The sequence below is a fragment of the Notamacropus eugenii genome, chromosome 1 (assembly GCF_028372415.1).
Source record: "Notamacropus eugenii isolate mMacEug1 chromosome 1, mMacEug1.pri_v2, whole genome shotgun sequence".
NCBI lineage: Eukaryota > Metazoa > Chordata > Mammalia > Diprotodontia > Macropodidae > Notamacropus > Notamacropus eugenii.
Window position 1 is genome coordinate 282108590 of NC_092872.1, and position 17948 is coordinate 282126537.

At 44.9% G+C, this 17948-nt stretch overlaps 1 protein-coding gene across 4 annotated transcripts in view; it reads left to right on the forward strand.

Annotated features, from left to right (window-relative positions):
• EDRF1 (erythroid differentiation regulatory factor 1) overlaps positions 1–17948 on the forward strand; it is a 38285-nt gene that overhangs the window by 4366 nt on the left and 15971 nt on the right. Inside the window, exons 3-17 of one of the 4 annotated variants that reach the window (XM_072629028.1) lie at positions 1471–1537; positions 1918–2043; positions 4386–4510; positions 4804–4963; positions 7538–7639; positions 7921–8042; positions 8966–9077; positions 10099–10246; positions 10335–10443; positions 10591–10702; positions 12060–12320; positions 12902–13006; positions 13522–13593; positions 14098–14248; positions 15866–16054. In XM_072629028.1, the coding sequence (XP_072485129.1) occupies positions 1471–1537; positions 1918–2043; positions 4386–4510; positions 4804–4963; positions 7538–7639; positions 7921–8042; positions 8966–9077; positions 10099–10246; positions 10335–10443; positions 10591–10702; positions 12060–12320; positions 12902–13006; positions 13522–13593; positions 14098–14248; positions 15866–16054 (1961 nt within the window). The remainder of the gene's footprint in view (positions 1–1470; positions 1538–1917; positions 2044–4385; positions 4511–4803; positions 4964–7537; positions 7640–7920; positions 8043–8965; positions 9078–10098; positions 10247–10334; positions 10444–10590; positions 10703–12059; positions 12321–12901; positions 13007–13521; positions 13594–14097; positions 14249–15865; positions 16055–17948) is intronic. The other 3 variants (XM_072629027.1, XM_072629026.1, XM_072629029.1) reach the window with 3 other exon arrangements.

The following is a 17948-nucleotide window of genomic DNA, read 5'->3' on the forward strand; positions in this document are numbered from 1 at the left end:
ACAGAGTCATAGAAGTCACTCAGAACGCTGAGCAAGGATTCAAACCCAACTCCTCGATTTTAGAGCCACCATTTATAGTCCTTATTTATTTGAATGACTCCTGTCTAGAAGTTTGTTTCTCTTTTCATTGAATCAGTGAGTCCAGGGAGCCATTCCTTTGAACAGAGACTACACTGGCTTTAGAGCCCAAGACCTTGGGTTCAGATGCCATCTGCTACAGGCACCATCTTGAACAAGTTACTTCACCCTCTTGACTTCAGTTTCCTCATTGGTAAAAAGAAGGAATTAGATTAGGAAAGAAATGATCTCTGAGGTCCCTCATAGGTCTAAATCCTGTGAGCCTCTTTCTTGGGAGGCTGCTAGTACCTTCAGGGGGAGGGCTTTGACACCTAGCCCCCCCAACCCCTCAGTAAAGCAAAAAAGTTACTCCTCATTGTGGCTACTGGGTATGGTCCTATAAATGTTAGACTGTGAGTCACTTGTGTACAATACCACTTTTTAAAATGGAGTCATTTATTAGAACCACATCCTTTACATCCCTTGGCTATACTTAAAATTGCAAAATGGGAACACTTCTCAAGATTCTGAAGTCCTCAATGTTTTTACCATGTTAAAAACATGCGCTAATTAATATGTCCATCTTTGTCTAATGACATGTTTCCTGTGTCCAAAATGCAGCAAAGCCTTCCCAGTCTAGGAGGTGATTTAATCCAAACCTCTTGTGTTATGGAGAGGGAACAGAGGCTATGGAATTAAGTGACTTACCCAAAGTCATGTAGCTCATAAGTCTCAGAAGTGAGACTTTATCTTGTATCTTGCTGAGTCAGGATAATGAAATAACAAAATCACTTACTCTTATAATTCTCTCAGGATCACTGTGAAGTGCACCATGCACTATTCCGTGGCTTCTGCACTGATGTAGCGAAAAGGTCCCCAAATGTAATTTTGGTGTTCTGCTCTATTTTCTCCCCCTACACCAAAATGAAATCTCTTTTATTGGTTGCTTCCTTGTACACAAAGTGGATTTTAGAATTTAAGAGGAAAGGAACAAGCATTTATTCAACTATTACTATGTGCCAGGCACTGTGCAGATAAATCATTTGGTGAGTTTTATAATCATAAAAATATTAAATTGAGTAATTTTAGTGATTTCGAACTCCACCTCAACTAAGGCTCTTAAAGCAAGGATTCTTAACTTTTTTTGCATCAAGAACCCCTTTGATAGCCCATTGGCAGTCTGCTGAAGCCTAAGGATGTCTTTTAAGGATAAATTTTTTAAAATTTATAAAGAAAGGAAATGGTATATTTTAATTAAAGCTCAATGAAAATAAAGGTGTAGTTTTTTTCCCGACCCACGTTCATGGCACCCTGAAATCTGTCCATAGGGTTCATGAATACCAAATTAAGAAGCTTTGTTCTACATGGTATTATATGCTCCTTTTTAATCCATGGTTTCTTTCTCCCTAATAGCTTTGGTATGGCATATGACTTCATTGACTCTGTTGGAAATGATGTGGACGTTGTATCTGATTCCGAAGTATGTACCCACCATTGCTTATCTTCTTGACAGCGTCAGTCTTTAAAGTTGGTTGATTGGGAGTTGATCTGGTTCATCTGCCTTAGGGAGACCTTGGTGCACAAGGGAATGGAGTCTGGATTTAGGGTTTCTCTGGCCCATAATTCTTATCATTTTTGAAAATGTCATATATGCCCATATGAACATGGTTAACATGGCGCATGACATAATTTCTCTGATCCTGTTTTTGAAAGCTTGGGTGTCTTAAGTGTAGCTTTTCATAGAAAGTATTTATTTATTTGTACATAAACCCAAATGGGTTGTTGTAGTCTAAATGAAAGCTAAAACAATTAGAATTGCTTTCCACATTATTGTTTTTTGTTTTGTTTTTCTGTTCTAAGAACATCAAAAAGCTCCTAAAGATTCCCTATAGTAAGTCCCATGTCAGCATGGCGGTCCATCGCATTGGAAGGACTCTTCTTCTGGATGAACTTGATATTCAGGAACTCTTTATGAGATCATCCCAGGTAAAATGATTATAGGAAAACCAGCCATAGTCTGTGTTAAGATCTTTATTAAAGTGTTTTCAAATCTAATCTTTGATTAGGATGTATTAGTTGCAATAAATGGAAAAAAATATGTTGATTCTCTAATGTTCTAATATAGTAAAATGTACTTTGAAAGATGCATAATTGCTGTCAAGGCAGATTATAATGCCTTTGCTTTTCCCTGAGTCTTTCATAGAGTATCCACCCAATGCCCCAGAAGCCATCTTTCTCTTCTGTTAATGTCTTGGAAGTACAAGAATGACATTCACATTGTTGTGTCTGCTGGTTTTCATTCTTGCTACATGACCAGCCCATCTCCTTCATTCTCCAAAATTTTGGTCTCAGGAACCCTTTATCTTTTTATAATTAAGGACCTCAGATCTTTTGTTTTGGGGGATTATGTATATTGATATTAAATTAAATGAATTATTGTGAAAATAGTCTCAGCCTCATGGGCCTCCAGACACACTTTGAAAACTATTGTACTCAATGAAGCTCCATGAAGATGGGGGCTGGATCTTAAATCTTCACAGAGAGGTCTCTCTATTCATTGGGCACTTAATTTTGTTTTTTTCCTTTAGACAGGAATACATATTTTTCCTCATTTGTCCAGTTCTCAGCCCAGCACCTGGCATTTAAGAAGTAGCCAGGGCATGGCCCCTTTAATGAGGCAAAGAAAAAGAAACACGTCAGGCTGGGAGGGAAACGGTAACAGTTACTATTGATAATCACACTAAAGCTGGGAGGGTCCAGAAGAACCCTTAGGCAGGGGCCCATTGGTGTCTGTGCTTCAAAGTGCAGTAGATTTTAGGAAAGGACAGGATAGGGAAGGGAAGAGGCCAGTAAAACCAAAGTCAACTGGGTATCTTTTGGCCATCCAAATTTACCTTCCTTTGGAGAGAAGGAGGGGGAAGGGTGCAGGAAGTAGACAGGAGAAGAGGAACTGAGTTACCCAGCTAGCTGGGTCCCCATTCAGCCAGCTGTGTCTATTCACCAGGTTGTGTTCGTCCTTTGTTGCCAAAGAAAACCGGGCCATTATTCTTAAACAGGCCTATTCAGTGATTGGGCGTTTCCTCACCCTAAGTGAGAACCTGCACAGACCTTAGCCTAAAGGGGTCCCAGTGCATCCTGGGTCATCTCCAGTCATCTTGATGAATATCTGGTCACTGGATTCAGATGGCTCTGGAGGAGAAGTGAGGCTGGTGACCTTTTACAGCCCTCCCTCTCAAAACAAAGTCAAGTGCAAGTCGTCATCATTTCTCCGATGGCATGATATTCTTCAGCAGCGAAGGACGAACACAGCAACAACCTGGCATTTAATAAGTAGGTGCTAATTAAAAGTAGATTGGCCAACTGACTATCCTGCTTCTCACTTGCAAGTCATTGTTAACATGTTGTAGCCAGTTTTTGCCACTGTTGGTCTCTGCTTTGGTGCTCTACCCTGAGGACCATATGGCCTCTCTCTCCAAGTGAAACCAACCCTGTGTGTGGCACCCCCTCCCAGAACGGGAGCTCTTTGAAACTGGAGATGATCGTCATCTTCTGTTTGACTCTCTAGCCCTTAGTACGGTGCTTTGCACATAGTAAGTCCTTAATGAATTTGTTAATTCGTCCATTCATTCTGTAACTAATTCTTCTGACATCATTCTGTTCTATGATCCAATCATATAGTATCCCTGGAAGAATAATGGTGTGGCGTAGTTTAGCAGAGATGAGTCATTTGGGTTAATGAAAGGGCTCTATTCAGTCGATCAACATTTATTAAACACCCACTGTGTGCCAGGCTCTGTGTTAAGTGCTAGGGATACAGAAGGAGGCAAAAGACAATTCCTGCCCTCAGGGACTTTACAACCCATTGGGAGAGATAGATGACACGTACACACCCACCATACCACATTCAGGATAAACAGGAAATACTAACAAACAGGGCTGGGAAAGGCTTCCTGACACAATCCAGAGCAGATCACTACAAGAACCCCGACCAGTTTCCTGTTGTGTCCATCTGTGGTCCTCCTCTGGCTTCAGTAGAGTGTCAGGCTATACTAGCTGCAGTCTCTCTTTTCAACTGCTTTTGGGTTTTTTGTCCAGCGATTAACTGCTCTTTGTGTGTGTGTCCATGTGTCTGTCTCTCCATCAGTCCTCCGCAGTGTTTGTAGTTACCTCAATTACTGTCTTCAGAAAGAACATTTGTTAAAATTGCCAGTGTTTCTGTAAGGGCATTTTTATTAAATAATATCTGAGAACAGACATTTCCTGTCCTCTGGAGAAGTGATCTGGGAGCCGTCATGATGCCGTGTTTAATGCCCTCTGCTGTTATTCAGACAGGAGACTGGACGTGGCTCAAGGAGTTCTACCAGCGGCTCATCGACCAGAAGTGGCAGCGAAAGAAGAAAAGCAAAGAGCATTGGTACCAGAAGGCAATTCTCTCTAAGTTCTTATATTACAGGTACTTGGCACCTCCCAGTTCATCCTTCCTACATCCTGGGCTTCATGGAAAAATAAGTAACCTCTTGTTTAAGACAATCTGCATCTCAGCTCTGGTGGGATGGCATTGTATTTATTTAAACCTTTTATTCCAAACTTTACGAGCACTTTAGCTGTGGCTGTGTATTCTCAAAAGGCTTCCTGTCCTTGGCCAGGCAGCTTAGCCCCATAAGCAGGAAGCGTTGGGGTGTCCTGTCGGTACCTTGGGTACCATTCTTGGGTGGTGGCACTCAGGCATCTGGCTTTGTGTTTCAGCATCAATGGCGATGGTGCTGCTCAGCCTGTCCCATCTGCGGCAGAGCCAGGAGTCCCTCCCAGCCCAGATCAGACACATGATGACACTGAAGGGGCTTCCTGGCCTGCCCCTTTTGAGATGCCGTCCTCTGTTTCTGATGATCCAAGTGCATCTAACCAGGTCAGTCGGTCAACGCTTCAATGCTCACTTGGGATAGAAAATAAATGGGACGAAAACTAAAGGGTCAGAGGAAAAGATGGACAGCTCTCCTTGGGACTGTGGATTAAAGGAACAAGAACCCTTTTGTCCACTCATCCTAAGTTGTTGGGTTTCCAGAGCTCCCATGGAGACTAAATTAGAATTGCAGACAGAATTAATTCACAGAAATTCCCCACATTTTCTTAGTTTCATTGCCACTTATGGGACTCATACAGTTGTGCATCTATGGGTAGTGAGTTGTCTACTCCATGGATTGTTTGAATTCTCTGTTTTAAGCATGTAGGGGTGCTTAGTGCTGCATCTCACTGAACACAGTTGGCACTTGCCTGACCTGCTCGGCGCGAACAGGGTCCCAGGTGAAGTAGTTGAAGCACTCATTTCACTTCCCTCCCAGACCAGAGGCAGGAGAAGATGAACACTTGGACTGTGGGGCAGCTTTGTGTGTTTCCTTTCCAGCTTGGGTCTTCCCCGTTCCCCCTCCTTGTCTTGGGCCTTTCCCATCCCTATTTAATAAAGAGGAGAACGCTCCCATAAGCACTCTATTTAGTTTCAGACAACAGGATTGGTAAACTTAGAAGAATAAAGGCAAGACAATTGGGTGAATTAATGTGGGGATTTTCGTTTCATCACAAATTTAACAGCATTTGGCCATTCTGTGTCCTTTGAATAACTGAAGCGTTACTGAAGACCAGTCATGTTAGTGTTTCCACATTCTTAATTAATTCTAAACCAGCTTATGATTTAGTCCAGTGCCATTATGGGCTGGTATTTAGGCATATTACCCTTTTAAAAACATGTGGAAAAGCATTCTTCTGAAGGTTCCAACAGTGCTAGGGGCTTCTAGCTCTTTTTGAGGAAGCCTGCTGGATGTCATCACAGGCAAGAAGATTCTCTGTCCTGGTCTGCACTAGTCTCTTTGGACCAAAAAAGAATGATTGTAATAAGTTCAGAATCTCAGGAGTGCAGCATAATTTGTTTTTATAGTTTTCTAAATAGAGGGTGAACCTTGTATGCATGTACTAATATACTATTAAGTATAACTTAAGTCAAGAGTGTTGTTTTTTAAAATATGGAGTGAGTTTTTTTAGAAGCAATGTAAAGCATCTTAAGGAAATGCTTCATTTAATATCATTCCTGTATTTCTTACCTAAAATTAAGAAAAGTAAGCAGTGAAGTTCCCATTCCCACTTAGGTAAAGCTTAAAAGCTTGAGATTCAGAAATACAAGAAAGAAAGAAGCTGTGGAAGGTAGGGAGAGTTTGAGGGAGCAAATGGCAAGCAAGACTCCCCAGCCCAGTTGCCCTGCTCTGCACAGCTCTCTGCCACATAAAACGTCTCCTGCTGTCAAAGGAGTCGGCATCATTGTGCTGCTTTGCCAAAAATTTCATCAGCCCGGCATTCCCTCATCAAAATGCAAAGAACTCTGGGAAGATTCAGGAGCTGTCTGTCATGTGAAAACTGACCAAGTTGGGCCTTGGGCATTGTGAGATGAGGCAGTGGGTCAGACAGTCGGTAGGAAACCGAGCCAAAAATGTGCCACGTGCCATAGCGAGTGGAGCATGAGGCACCTGTGGGTCCTGGGCAGGGGCCAACAAGAGGGGGCTGGAATGGGAAGGTGCCCCAGATGTCCTCGTCACCTTTCAGAATGTTCTGGGGTGAATCTGCATTCTGGAGGAAAGGAAACTCTTCCTTTTCTGTTTTCTTCTTTATTCCCATTATAGGAGCTCTGGACCCAGAAGCTAGGGCAATCAGATTTCAGATCAGCTACAGTGTGTATTCAGTAGTCTTCATTGACTAGCCTGGAGCCTATCATCCAGGGGAAGTGGTTCTGTGATCAAATTACAGACTTATCTGTAGGACACAGAGTGTAATCAAACATACTCAGTTCTATATTGTGACCACTAGAAGGAGAGAGAGGAAAAAAGAATGGGTAAGAAGCCCTAGTGGGGTGGGGAGGCCATGAGGTGGAGACCTAGCCTCTTTAGAACATGCACACCCAGCTGCAAAGACCCCCATTCAGGAGAGCGCACACTGAGCAGGCTCTGGATCCAAGAGCAGTCTGAATAAATGGTGCCAGCATCTTTGGGGTGAGCAGAGTTAGGCCAATAGCCAGATTTGTCCTGGGAGCAAGAGGTTTCTTCCTCATCCTGGACTCAGTGCAACTGATCACGAAAGCATGAGCAGGCTCCTGCCATAGCTCATGCCTCTTGCCTTGTGTGAGTCCGTCCTTTGGGGCAGAATATCACCTTCAAAGGGAGCTTTTGATGTTTTTAGAAAGACAGTAAACCTCACTTGAGGAAGTTCTGATATTGTTTTCATATCAGTAATTTCACTGTGAGTCATTGCGGCTGTGGTGATGGAGTGCTAATGTAAGCTCCCTGGGGTGAAAAGATGCCGTGACGGGGGTGTTGGGGCTTCTAATAGACTGGAAAATTGTACTGATTTGTACTTTGAATGTTTGGTTTAGTATACTTGAAAAATAGGCGATTTTATGTGATGACAGCAGAATCACTCCTTATCCTTGCACTTTTCACAGGGAAGTGAGCCTCTTGAACCCTCATATATAGTGGGGCATGTGGCCTCAGCCCCAAAAGAACAAAACCTGACTACTTTATTCAATGACGGTGAGAACAGTCAGGTATGCTTTCTGTGGTATCTGAGCTCAAAGACCTAATTCTCGATTTACTTGATCATTTAAAAGTTGATCTCAATTGGAATCAGTAGGGAAAAAAGTCCAATTACTTCTAGAAATAGCTTTTTGTAGCATCTGTGATATTTAAATTACTGTGATTGTATAGTATAGTTTCCTTGTTCTTTTTTTCTTCATCTTTCTTTCATAATCTTTCTGTGGATCATAGGTGAAAAATGTGGTGCAAATAGGTGAAAATTTCTAATTTAGTAATTTTTTTTTAAACAAAGGGTCTTAAGAATGACTTTGTTCGGAATATCTTGTGGACCTTTGAGGACATACACATGTTGGTAGGCTCAAACATGCCCATCTTTGGGGGAGGACGGTATCCTGCTGTTAGCTTACGCCTCAGGTAAGTTGAAAGTTGCATCCCTCTCTTGTCCTTGTCCTTGTGCATTTTTCCTTTACTGTATAGTTTCTAGTATCATTGTGAAATTTGCTTTGAGAAAGTTATGAAATCCTAGCAAATGCACTGGACCACCAGGAAATCTGTCTTCTCTACTTATTAGCCAACACATTTCTGGACTCGCTAATAGGAGTAACCAGACTGCCTCTGGCTCATAGCCTGTGACAGTCATGGAGTCATGTATGGCAAACCACTCTGGAAACTGCCAAATACCTTGCAGAGGTCTTTGTTGTGATCATTATAATATGCTTATTTTGTGGCACTGAGAATTATAAAGCTGCCCCTTTTCATTTTGTTATTTTCATGATTTAAACTGCTGCATAAAAAGAGCCAGTGTTTCCAACCTATGTTGAAAATCCTTTAAGCTCTCTTTTTTTAGCATGAGGGTTTTGGGGACTGGCCACTAGGGAGAAAAAACTTTTTTTTTGGTCTCGGTCTTGAACCTAAATCTCAGGGTGGTGATGTAGGTAGGAAGTAGAAATGTTTAGCTGTTAATCTGAGAGTGACTTCCCTGTGTAACTATTTGAGAACTTTTCTTGGTTAACTGAGAATATTTAGCCACAGTGCAGACCCAGCCCACTTGCATTCTGGCACAGACAAATGAGGATATACTTGTGAGGTCGTGGATTGTGGCATCCATCACACCAGCCTGGGGCATCCTGGATCGTATGTGGTGCTTGTCCTGGCCTTACTGGCTTTCTGCTGTGACATTTCATTCTAACGTTAACTGCAAACTGACCCATTGCTAGGCTTCTAGGAATGTGCATTTCCCCTAGAAACAGTTATTGACAGTTGAAGGTGGCATTCGATTCATCATGAGACAGCTTTTGCCAACTCAGTCAGCTAATCCAGGAATTGTCTATTTTCAGGGATAACAACAAGCCAATTAATGTACTAACTGGAATTGATTATTGGTTGGACAACTTGATATGCAATGTACCCGAGCTGGTGATGTGTTTTCATGTCAATGGAATTGTACAGGTACGGTAAAATGTAAATATCTATTTTTTCATTGCCTACTAGAATGGAACCCCAAGTAGAGGGGGGTTTTAGTGATATTTGAGGAGAGAAAATGTGTGGTGAATAAAAGTAATGTAAAAACTGGAATGTTTGTGAATATTTAATTAGCAGTGGTGCTATTTTAAAATGACAGGGAAATGGAGCAACCCAATGCTTGCAGGAGGGCGCTGAGGTCAGAGCTTGGGTTTGTTGCCGTTGGTTCATGGGGCTTACTAAAAGCTTTCTGTGGCTAGAACTTGGGCAGAGGGGCTGTTATTGTTCCTATTACGCAGATGAGGAAACGGAGGTGAAGGCTGTGCCCCAAATCACGCAGCAAGGACGCTTCTGAGGCCGTATTTTAGCCTAGCTCTCCTGACCCCTGGGCCAGCATTCCCTGCAGCTTCCAGGTCCGCTCCAGGCAGGCAACTTTATGCCCTTGCTGCCCTGCAGCTTGTACTTGTGAAGTGCATCTTTTCTTCCATTCAGCCCCTGGCGAGAGAGAGAGAGAGAGAGAGAGACAGAGTGTGTGTGTGTCTGTCTGTCTGTCTCAGCCGCCCCTGCCGGCTTTGTGTCCTCTGCACTTGAAGTGTGCCTGGGTCATTGATGATCCCCTGAGGCATCCCTCAGCTAGTCAGCAAGCATTTAAGTGCCTACTGTGTGCCATACTCCATGATTGGCTGTGAGGAAGCAGAGAGACATAGATCCCCCAGACCTCATTTCATGTGGACATTGAACTGTTAATAATGGCTTTGGAGCTCCAGTCCTTCAGCATCCATCAGATACCTTGAATCTACTGCCATGTTAGTCACCACCCAGGATGCATCTCTCTCCCTCTCTTCTCTACACTCCTCAGTGGCTTCCTCTTGCCCCTATTATTTCAGTACCCCCTGGGGAGGCCCTGGGGTCTGCAGTTTTCCCTTGTGACTTATTCAGAGCCTGTACCTGCTCAAGTCTTCTGCTCCCAAAGTTTTCTCCTAAATCTAGTCCATCTATATCTTGATAGAAATATGAAATGATCAAGACAGAAGAGATTCCCAATTTGGAGAACTCCAATTTTTCTACTAAAGTGATAAAAGATATTGCACAGAACATTTTGTCATTCCTGAAATCCAATTGCACCAAAGAAGGGCACACCTACTGGCTGTTTAAAGGTAAACTGGTTTCTGGGATGGCTCAGACCAGATCAGGCATGGTCCTTTGGTGGCAGAGCCTTACAGAGTGTTGGGGTCTTCCTTTCAGCCAGCGGCAGTGACATCGTCAAACTCTACGACCTCACTACCCTTTGTGAAGAAACTGAGGACAAATACCAGAACCCCTTCACGGTGCCTGTGGCCATTCTCCTGTACAAGTGAGTGGGGGGTGCATCTCTGCCGGGGAGAGGGCACCCAAAGGGCAGGAGCTGTGCTGGACTGGGGTGGAATGAAGGGTGGAGGAGGTGCCCACGGAGTTGTCTTTGCCAGAACATCTGTGTGGGTGCTGGTGTTCTCTTTTGTAGGGTTGCTTGCAACATGATGATGAAGAAAAATCAAAATAAGAAACACTATGGAACGATCAGAACATTGCTTCTTAATTGTCTGAAGTTACTGGACAAGGGAAGACACCCTCAAGTAAAACGATATTTAATACATGCTTTAAAGTTGTGTCTTGAGAACTCTGGGCTGTGTGATCACCCAGAGTCCTCCTGAGTCTGTAGTTAGCATGGGGAGAACAGGGGACATGGGGGCCTTTGGTTGGTTTGGAAGTGCAGCTCCTTTGTGAAAATGTCCCACATGCTTTCTCCCAGTTAGTGTGAATCATTCAGGTATTTGAGGAAGTAAGTACATGTGGGATAAAGTATTCTGATGGTGTGGATTCCCCAAACATTCTTGGTCCACACGGATTCTCACCATGGTCATATGTGATTGTGGATGTTTGAGAACCCAGGGTTAAGATTGATGGAGAGGTGACAAAGTACCTTCCTATCTAAATGCCTCACAGTTCACTGACCAGGAAAACAGGCAGTTTTTGTCGTGTATTCTCACATTCTGTGGTTTTATGCCAGTCACCTGGCCTTTCTTGGTATTCAGACCAACCCTGTTGCCAGGCCCTATCCGAAGCTACTCCATGTCTGTAAAGAAGGGCCCAGAGGGGTAGATTAAATTAGAGAGAGGATCAAGCCTCCAAGGAACAACACCTTTTTATCATTTGCTTTCCAGAACCTTGGCTAAGAAAAAACTGGAAGGACCTTTTTTCTGGTTGGGTTTTCACTAAATCTTGGTGATTATTATAAAGAGAAATTCTAGCCTCTGCCTTTGGGGACTTTTCAGTTGAATGGGGCCCAGTGAGGAAAGTGCTTTAGGAACTAAGGGCAGAATAACTTGTAGACCACATCTGCATGGGACTTTTTACAAAGTGCTTTCCTCAGGAGGGGAAAAAATAAAACCGTCAAGCCATTAATGAGGTGGTATAGGAATTATCTCCACTTTATACAGACAATGATAACTTCACCTTAAAATGGACAACGTGGTATATTCTAGCACCAGTGTAGACAGGGGTCTTTCCCATTTTGTGATGCATAGACATCAGTCTCTGAAGATTTTTAAACATCCTCAATTTTATTGGTAACAAATGATTTTGAAGAGTTGCTATGTCCTTAGCATGCAATATTTTGAATGGCTTTCCTCCAGACCTTTCCTTTCTGTAATACTTTTCCAGTTTCTCTGAAAACTATTGAGTTCCTTTTATTAGGCTCTGGTCTGTCTCTTAGCCTTGTCATCCACCTCTGAGCTGGGGGGCTTCTGATCACCCCAAGAGGCCTGTGTGTGGAACTGGGGACTCATTGGCAGGCAGGTGCTTTATTCATAACTGAACCATAGCAACACTGGAAATTGGCCTTACTAGGATGATTTCGTAAGAGTCCTCCACATGCAATTCATTTCATGATAGTCACTCACACCTATTTCTCTTTGTTTCTTTTTCAATAAGATTATTGCTTCGGCCAATTACATGCTTTCCGAGCTCTTTCAGTTGGATGAACCTAAAAAGGAAGACAATTCAGATTCTCCTTTAAATGAGAACTCGGATGAAAGTTACAGTGAGGAAGAGGAAGAGATGCCGGACAGTGATGAGAACGGGTCCTACGGCTCAACCTCTGACCCCCCCGATGACAAAAAAGCTGTGGCTGTGATTAAGTCTGTGGGAGAATTGTCAGTGCCCGAGAAATACAAATCCATTCATCAAATCCGAGTGAGCCATTGGCAGATTAATATAGTGATCAAGATACTAGTGCGGTTGGGTAACATTTTTAAAAAACTGGTTACATAGTTGTTCTGATTTTTAAATGGTTCATTGTCCATTAGGTTTATGTGATCACATTTCAGTTTGAAGATAGCTGACTGGTTGCCCAAGTCCTCTCTTCCCCAAGGAGTCCTTCCCAACTTGTTTTGCTGGTGCTCTTTCCCTCCTCCCGATTCTGATTGCCCTGGGGCAAACAATTCACCATGTCTGTTTTATCCTGGTTTGTGGCTAGACCAGAGCAGAGTAGGACAGAGCTCTTCCTCCCTCTTTTTCAGTCTGGGATTCAGCCTTGACTTCAGGCTACCCTTTACCTCATGATTGATTAAAAACCCCACGTCCTTTCACAAGAACTACTGGGGCATTGGCTGCATTGATTCCATCTTGTATTGGGAAGTTGGGTCTTTTTTTTCAGTCTGCAGTTTAGAACTTAATCTCTTTGTCCATATTATTATTAAATATTATTTTCTTGTTTACTTTGGCTCATCTTAGTTTACTGAGGTCTTCTTTGGATCTGGGCTCTTGCCTTCCAGGGTGTGTTATCTCTCCAAACTTCATGCTATCTGAAAGAAGTCCAACTTCTGCCTTTTGTTTTTATCAAGTCATTGATAGAAAGGTTGGATACAGAGACAGGACAGGTCAGCACTGACCCATTAGTTCTGTTAATGTGCTCTCAATCTTTTTAACCTTGTCTTCTAACCCTGATAAAGTATCTTCATTTATGGGATGTGCTTAATAATTGTATGATAACATAACATAACATTAAAAGTAAAGACTTAAGTTATTCCTGTCACTAATTGGTTTCCTTGAAAATTTTATGAAATTGCTGTTAGAATGACAACCGCATAGGTTTGTTCCAATTTTCAAAAATTGAGCTTTTAAAATCTCCAATTTCAAAAGTTGCATCTTAGCTCTTCATATCGTCCAGGAATTCCATTAGTAAAACAGTTAGTTTGACAACAGTGGAGGTTTAATTAAGACTCGGTCGTTTGTGCTCTCTTAATGTGGACTGGGACGACTCAGCGAATTAGCTCTGAAGTGCCCAGCCCTGTTGGAGAACGCCTTGAGGTCCCAGGAGGAGAAATGGGGTGGGGAGGGGGGCACGGTTGTGTTCAGGGCATGTTAAGGTAACTCTCCAGTTTGCTTCTTTTAGCCCAGCTGTGCATTCCCCGTCTGCCACGACACTGAGGAACGCTGTAGGCTTGTGCTCAGCTACGTTCTAGAGGTCAGTTTACTTTGCCTCTTCCTCAGTCCAGCCCCCTTTAGTTGTGTGGTGCATTTCTACAGTGTCTGGGAGGCCTCGGGAATGGGTGGAAGGAGTTGGCAGCTGCTGCCCATGTCTGATGTAACATGGAAAGTGAGGTCTGAAGCACGGAAGACCTGAGTTCAGAAACAGCCACAGATACTTACTAGCTATATGACCCTGGACAGGTCAGTGAATTACTGTCTCTCAGTTTCTTTAACTGTAAAATGGGGATAACACCTCCTTCCTAGGGTAATAATGTTTGTAATGTGCTGAGCACAGGACCACGAACACAGTCAGTGCTCTAGAAAAGCTCGTTATTGTTCTTGAGCAGAAGCAGCATGTTCAGGTGGTCCAGGAGCTCCATCTTGTTCAGCTAGTGTAGACCAGCAGTTACTAGTTCAGTGGCTCAAGACTGTTTACCTTTAATACTGAGTTGACCTTCAAGTTAAATGCATGCTCAGTGTTGTTCTTTCTTTTTCTTAGGGTTTAAAATCTGTGGACAGCAGCATCAAAAAAGAAAGTGACCTTCCTGCTGCTGACCCCAGCACCCCAATCCCATTAAAATATGAAGATGAATCAAGCAGTGGTGGTCCTGAGTGTCTGGAAAAACAGATGGCCTTGTTTTTAGACAAAAGTAAGACCTTTGGAATGGAGTTGCCCTTATAACTCCCAATTAAGGCATTTATTGAGAAGCTAAAAAAAGACTGTCCCTTAAAAGGAAGGAAAAGTTTCTCATTCCAAATATGAGCCCCATGCTGATAGGGAGCCGGGTTCTTCCTGCCACTGTGGGACCCTGACACAGCAGGGATCTCGCCCCAGCTTTCAGCAAAGCTCTCTAGTTGCGTATTCATCATTGCCAGACATCCTTCTCTTTCTGTCCTTGCCTGGTCATTAATTAGGTCATTTAGAAATCAGAGAATCTCAGTTGGAAGGGGTCTGAGGCCAAGGAGGCAGGCCCTGTTTAACAAGAAATCCCAGCGCAGAGTTGACCCCTCCAAGGAGGGAAGGGTCTCTGCTCCTACTGGAGGCTGCCCATCCAGCTTTGAGGACTGACCAGGGGATTGGAAGCAAGACCTTTACAGAGCTTGAGGACAGCTCATTTTCCCTGAGTTTTCCTCTATTCAGTCTCCTGTGGTGTGATCTTGAGGCCCTTCACCGTCCTCTGCAGGGGGTGCCCTGAGTACTCACTAGGCTTCCCAAGAAATGGTGCAGTTGATGTAGATAAAGCAAAGAACCAGATGTCACCTCTGTAGCCAGAACTTTGGACAACACTTCCACGTGAAAGTCTTGCTCAGCGTTCATCTTTTTCCTCCATTTGGCCCACTGTCTTCAGATAGCCAGCTGCTGCCCCCTTCTCCCCACCTTCCAAACACTGACCTCCCCAAACCATATCAGCTCCTTCCTTGGGAGCCCCTCTCCACTCAGTTTTGAGCCACCGCCCTGGCATCGAGGTATCCTGACCAAAGCCAGGATATCTGTCCAGTCTCAGACCTCTCTTGGCATCTCCTATAGCCATGTAGCATGGACATCTTGTCATTGCCCTGTTGCTCCCTCTCTCTCCTGGCTCTTGCTCAGAGAAAATATACTGCCATGCAAACCAAAACTCCCTTGGATGCTGCCCCTGCCTGGGTGGGCTATCGCCCATGGCACGTCAGCTCATTGCAGTTGTGTCCCCAGCACCCGGTGGCATGGGGCCTGGCTCCAAGGAGCTGATCCGCTCATGCCAGCCCTGAGGGGTCATGGATGGGACTCAACCCAAGACTTTATGCCTTTGGACCTGGCTCCCTGTCCACAACTCCAGTGGTACCACACTGAGACTTAGATTATATGTTTTATCATATTTTCACTTTATTTAACATTTTCCAGTGACCTTTTTGTGTGGTTCCTGGGGCATCTTTGCATGATGCCTCTCTCTTTGACATGGCTGCTCTCCATCAATCTATCCAGGTGGCACAGTGGGTGGAGTGCTGTGCTTGAGGTCAGGAAGGCCTGACTGAATTCGATTCTGACATCAGGCGCTTATTAATGCTGACTCTGAGGAGGGCCTTGCTGGTGGAAGTGGGGAAGCTCAGAGCAGGGTTTCTGCATAACCTTTTTGTGGCTCTTGGATCCCTGGGGACATTCTTGCTCCCAGCCTTCACTCAGAAACCCAGGGTTAGAAAAAGTTTGGAGGGCATCCACCCAGGGACCCAGAACCCAGGCTGGGACTTTTTTTTCTTCCTGACTCAGTGCTTTCCTGTCTCTTTCCTAGTGGGCTCCCTCCAGAAAGGCCGTTGCTCCACTCAATCTGGAATGACCCCAGGTTCTTGGCAACATAAAATGAAATTGCAACTGATCCTCAAGTCATCCAAGGCTTACTACGTCCTGTCAGATGCAGCCATGAGCCTCCGGAAGTATGGACGGGCCTTACGCTACATTAAGCTGGCTTTGCAGAGCCATGGTAAGTGAGTGAAAGCAGTGTCCGTCCCACTGAGGCTTAAAGACTGTGAGCTGGGCAGCCCCAAGTGATAAGAAATCTTTGCCTTGGGGTCCCCTCCCCCCTTGCATCCCCTTCTGCCTTTGGGCCCCAAGGAACCAAGCCTGGCATATGAACCTGGGGTGTGGCTAACCAGTGACCTCAAGTCTTCTAGGCTACACTAGCTGAGTTTCAACTTGAGTGGGCCTTGTGGTCACCAGGTCTAGGAGAGCCTCTTGGAAGGACTTACCCTCATCAGCTGCTGGCTGATGTTTCTTGCCATAAACCTTGTATACCCCATTCCTACCCACTTCCAAACACCCTCCAGGACAGAAGTGGTGGGAGGGAGGTGACTGAGTGGGAGGGAAAGTGGGCTGGGTACTCCAGTCCTTCCCTGGTTAGCTAGCCATGTACATCCCCTAAACACCTACTGTGTGCCAGACTCTGCTTAGCCCCACAGAGAGAAGCAACCCCTGCCCTCCCAGGGGGAGCTGAGAGAGAAATGTCCAAGGGCTAGGAAGGGGGTCTTCAAGTAGGGCAGTGGTGGCGAGAAGCTGTTAGTGTGGGGGGAGTGGGGACTGAAGAATGGAGACGCTGGCTCCTCCCTGCCTGCCCAGAGCTCCCCCGGGGAGAAGGGCTAGAGATGCCCCAGGGAAGGAAACTGAGTGGGAGGAAAGAGAATCCCCTGCCCTTACCCTCTTCCTCTGCAGGGGCTGTCCCTCCCCTCAGACCTCCCTACCCTCTATGACCACACCTTCTAGCCTTCAGCCTCTTCTCTCTGCAGACAACACCCCAGGCCTGGTCAGCTCTACATTGGCTTGGTTCTCCCTTCTAAGGGCTTAGGTCTCCCACTGCTGCAGGAAAGCCAACTTTCATGAGTAGCCTTAGTCATGTTTCTCACCAAACTCCCTCCCTTCTCATCCTAATCATAGCCAACATCGATGAAAGCCTTTATTGTTGGCAGAATATCTTATTTGTCTCTCTGTATCCTCACAACTCGGGGAGTGCAGGCTGTTATTATCCCCATTTTACCGATGAGAAAACTGACTTGCCCAGCATCACCCAGCTAGTCAGGGTCTGAGGCTGGATTTGAACTCAGACCTTCCTGGCTCCAAATCAGGCCCTCTCTATGGTACACCTGGCTGCCTTGCAGTCTCTGGTTTTTGACCTTGTCACTCAACTGAAACAGATTTCTTCAGTTACCAGGGATCTCAAATTGATAACCCAGGGACCCTTTCTCAGGTCTCCTCCTTTTTGGCAGCCTCCAAAGCATTTAATACCACTGAATGTTTGGGATTTTTCCAGCATCCTCTGCTCCAGCATCATCAGGGGCCCTTTTACCAGGAATGTTCCCTGAACGCTCCATCCTGAGTCCTCTTCTCCCTTTCTCTCTCTCTCTATCTCTCTCTCTCTCTCCCTCCCTCTTTCTCCCTCTCCCTCCCCCCCCTCTCCCTTTCCCTTTCTCTCTCTTTTCACCTCCCTCTTTCCCCTTCTCTCTTTCCCTCCCAGTTGGTTTTATTAGCTCTTAAGGGATGGACGGAGTCTTCCGGGTCAGAGGGTCCTGGCCCAGACTCACCACAGCCAAGATGAGCTCGCTTTTCACCACAGTCCCCCACCCCTTCCTGACTTGGCTCTTTTCCCATTCACTTGACAATACCTATTGATTCTGCCTGCCCTGTGTCTCTTGTTCCATCCTTCCCTTTTTGGGTATTCACACAAAAGCAGCCTTGGGTCAAGCCCTCATCCTCTGCCCTCTGGCACGGAGCTTCTTCCCTCCGAAATCTGGCCACTGTGCCACTGCCATGTTAGCAAGGCAAAGGCACAGGTCAGATCAGGTCATCCACTCCCTGGGAAGCTTTGGCAGCCCCAGCTGTCTTTG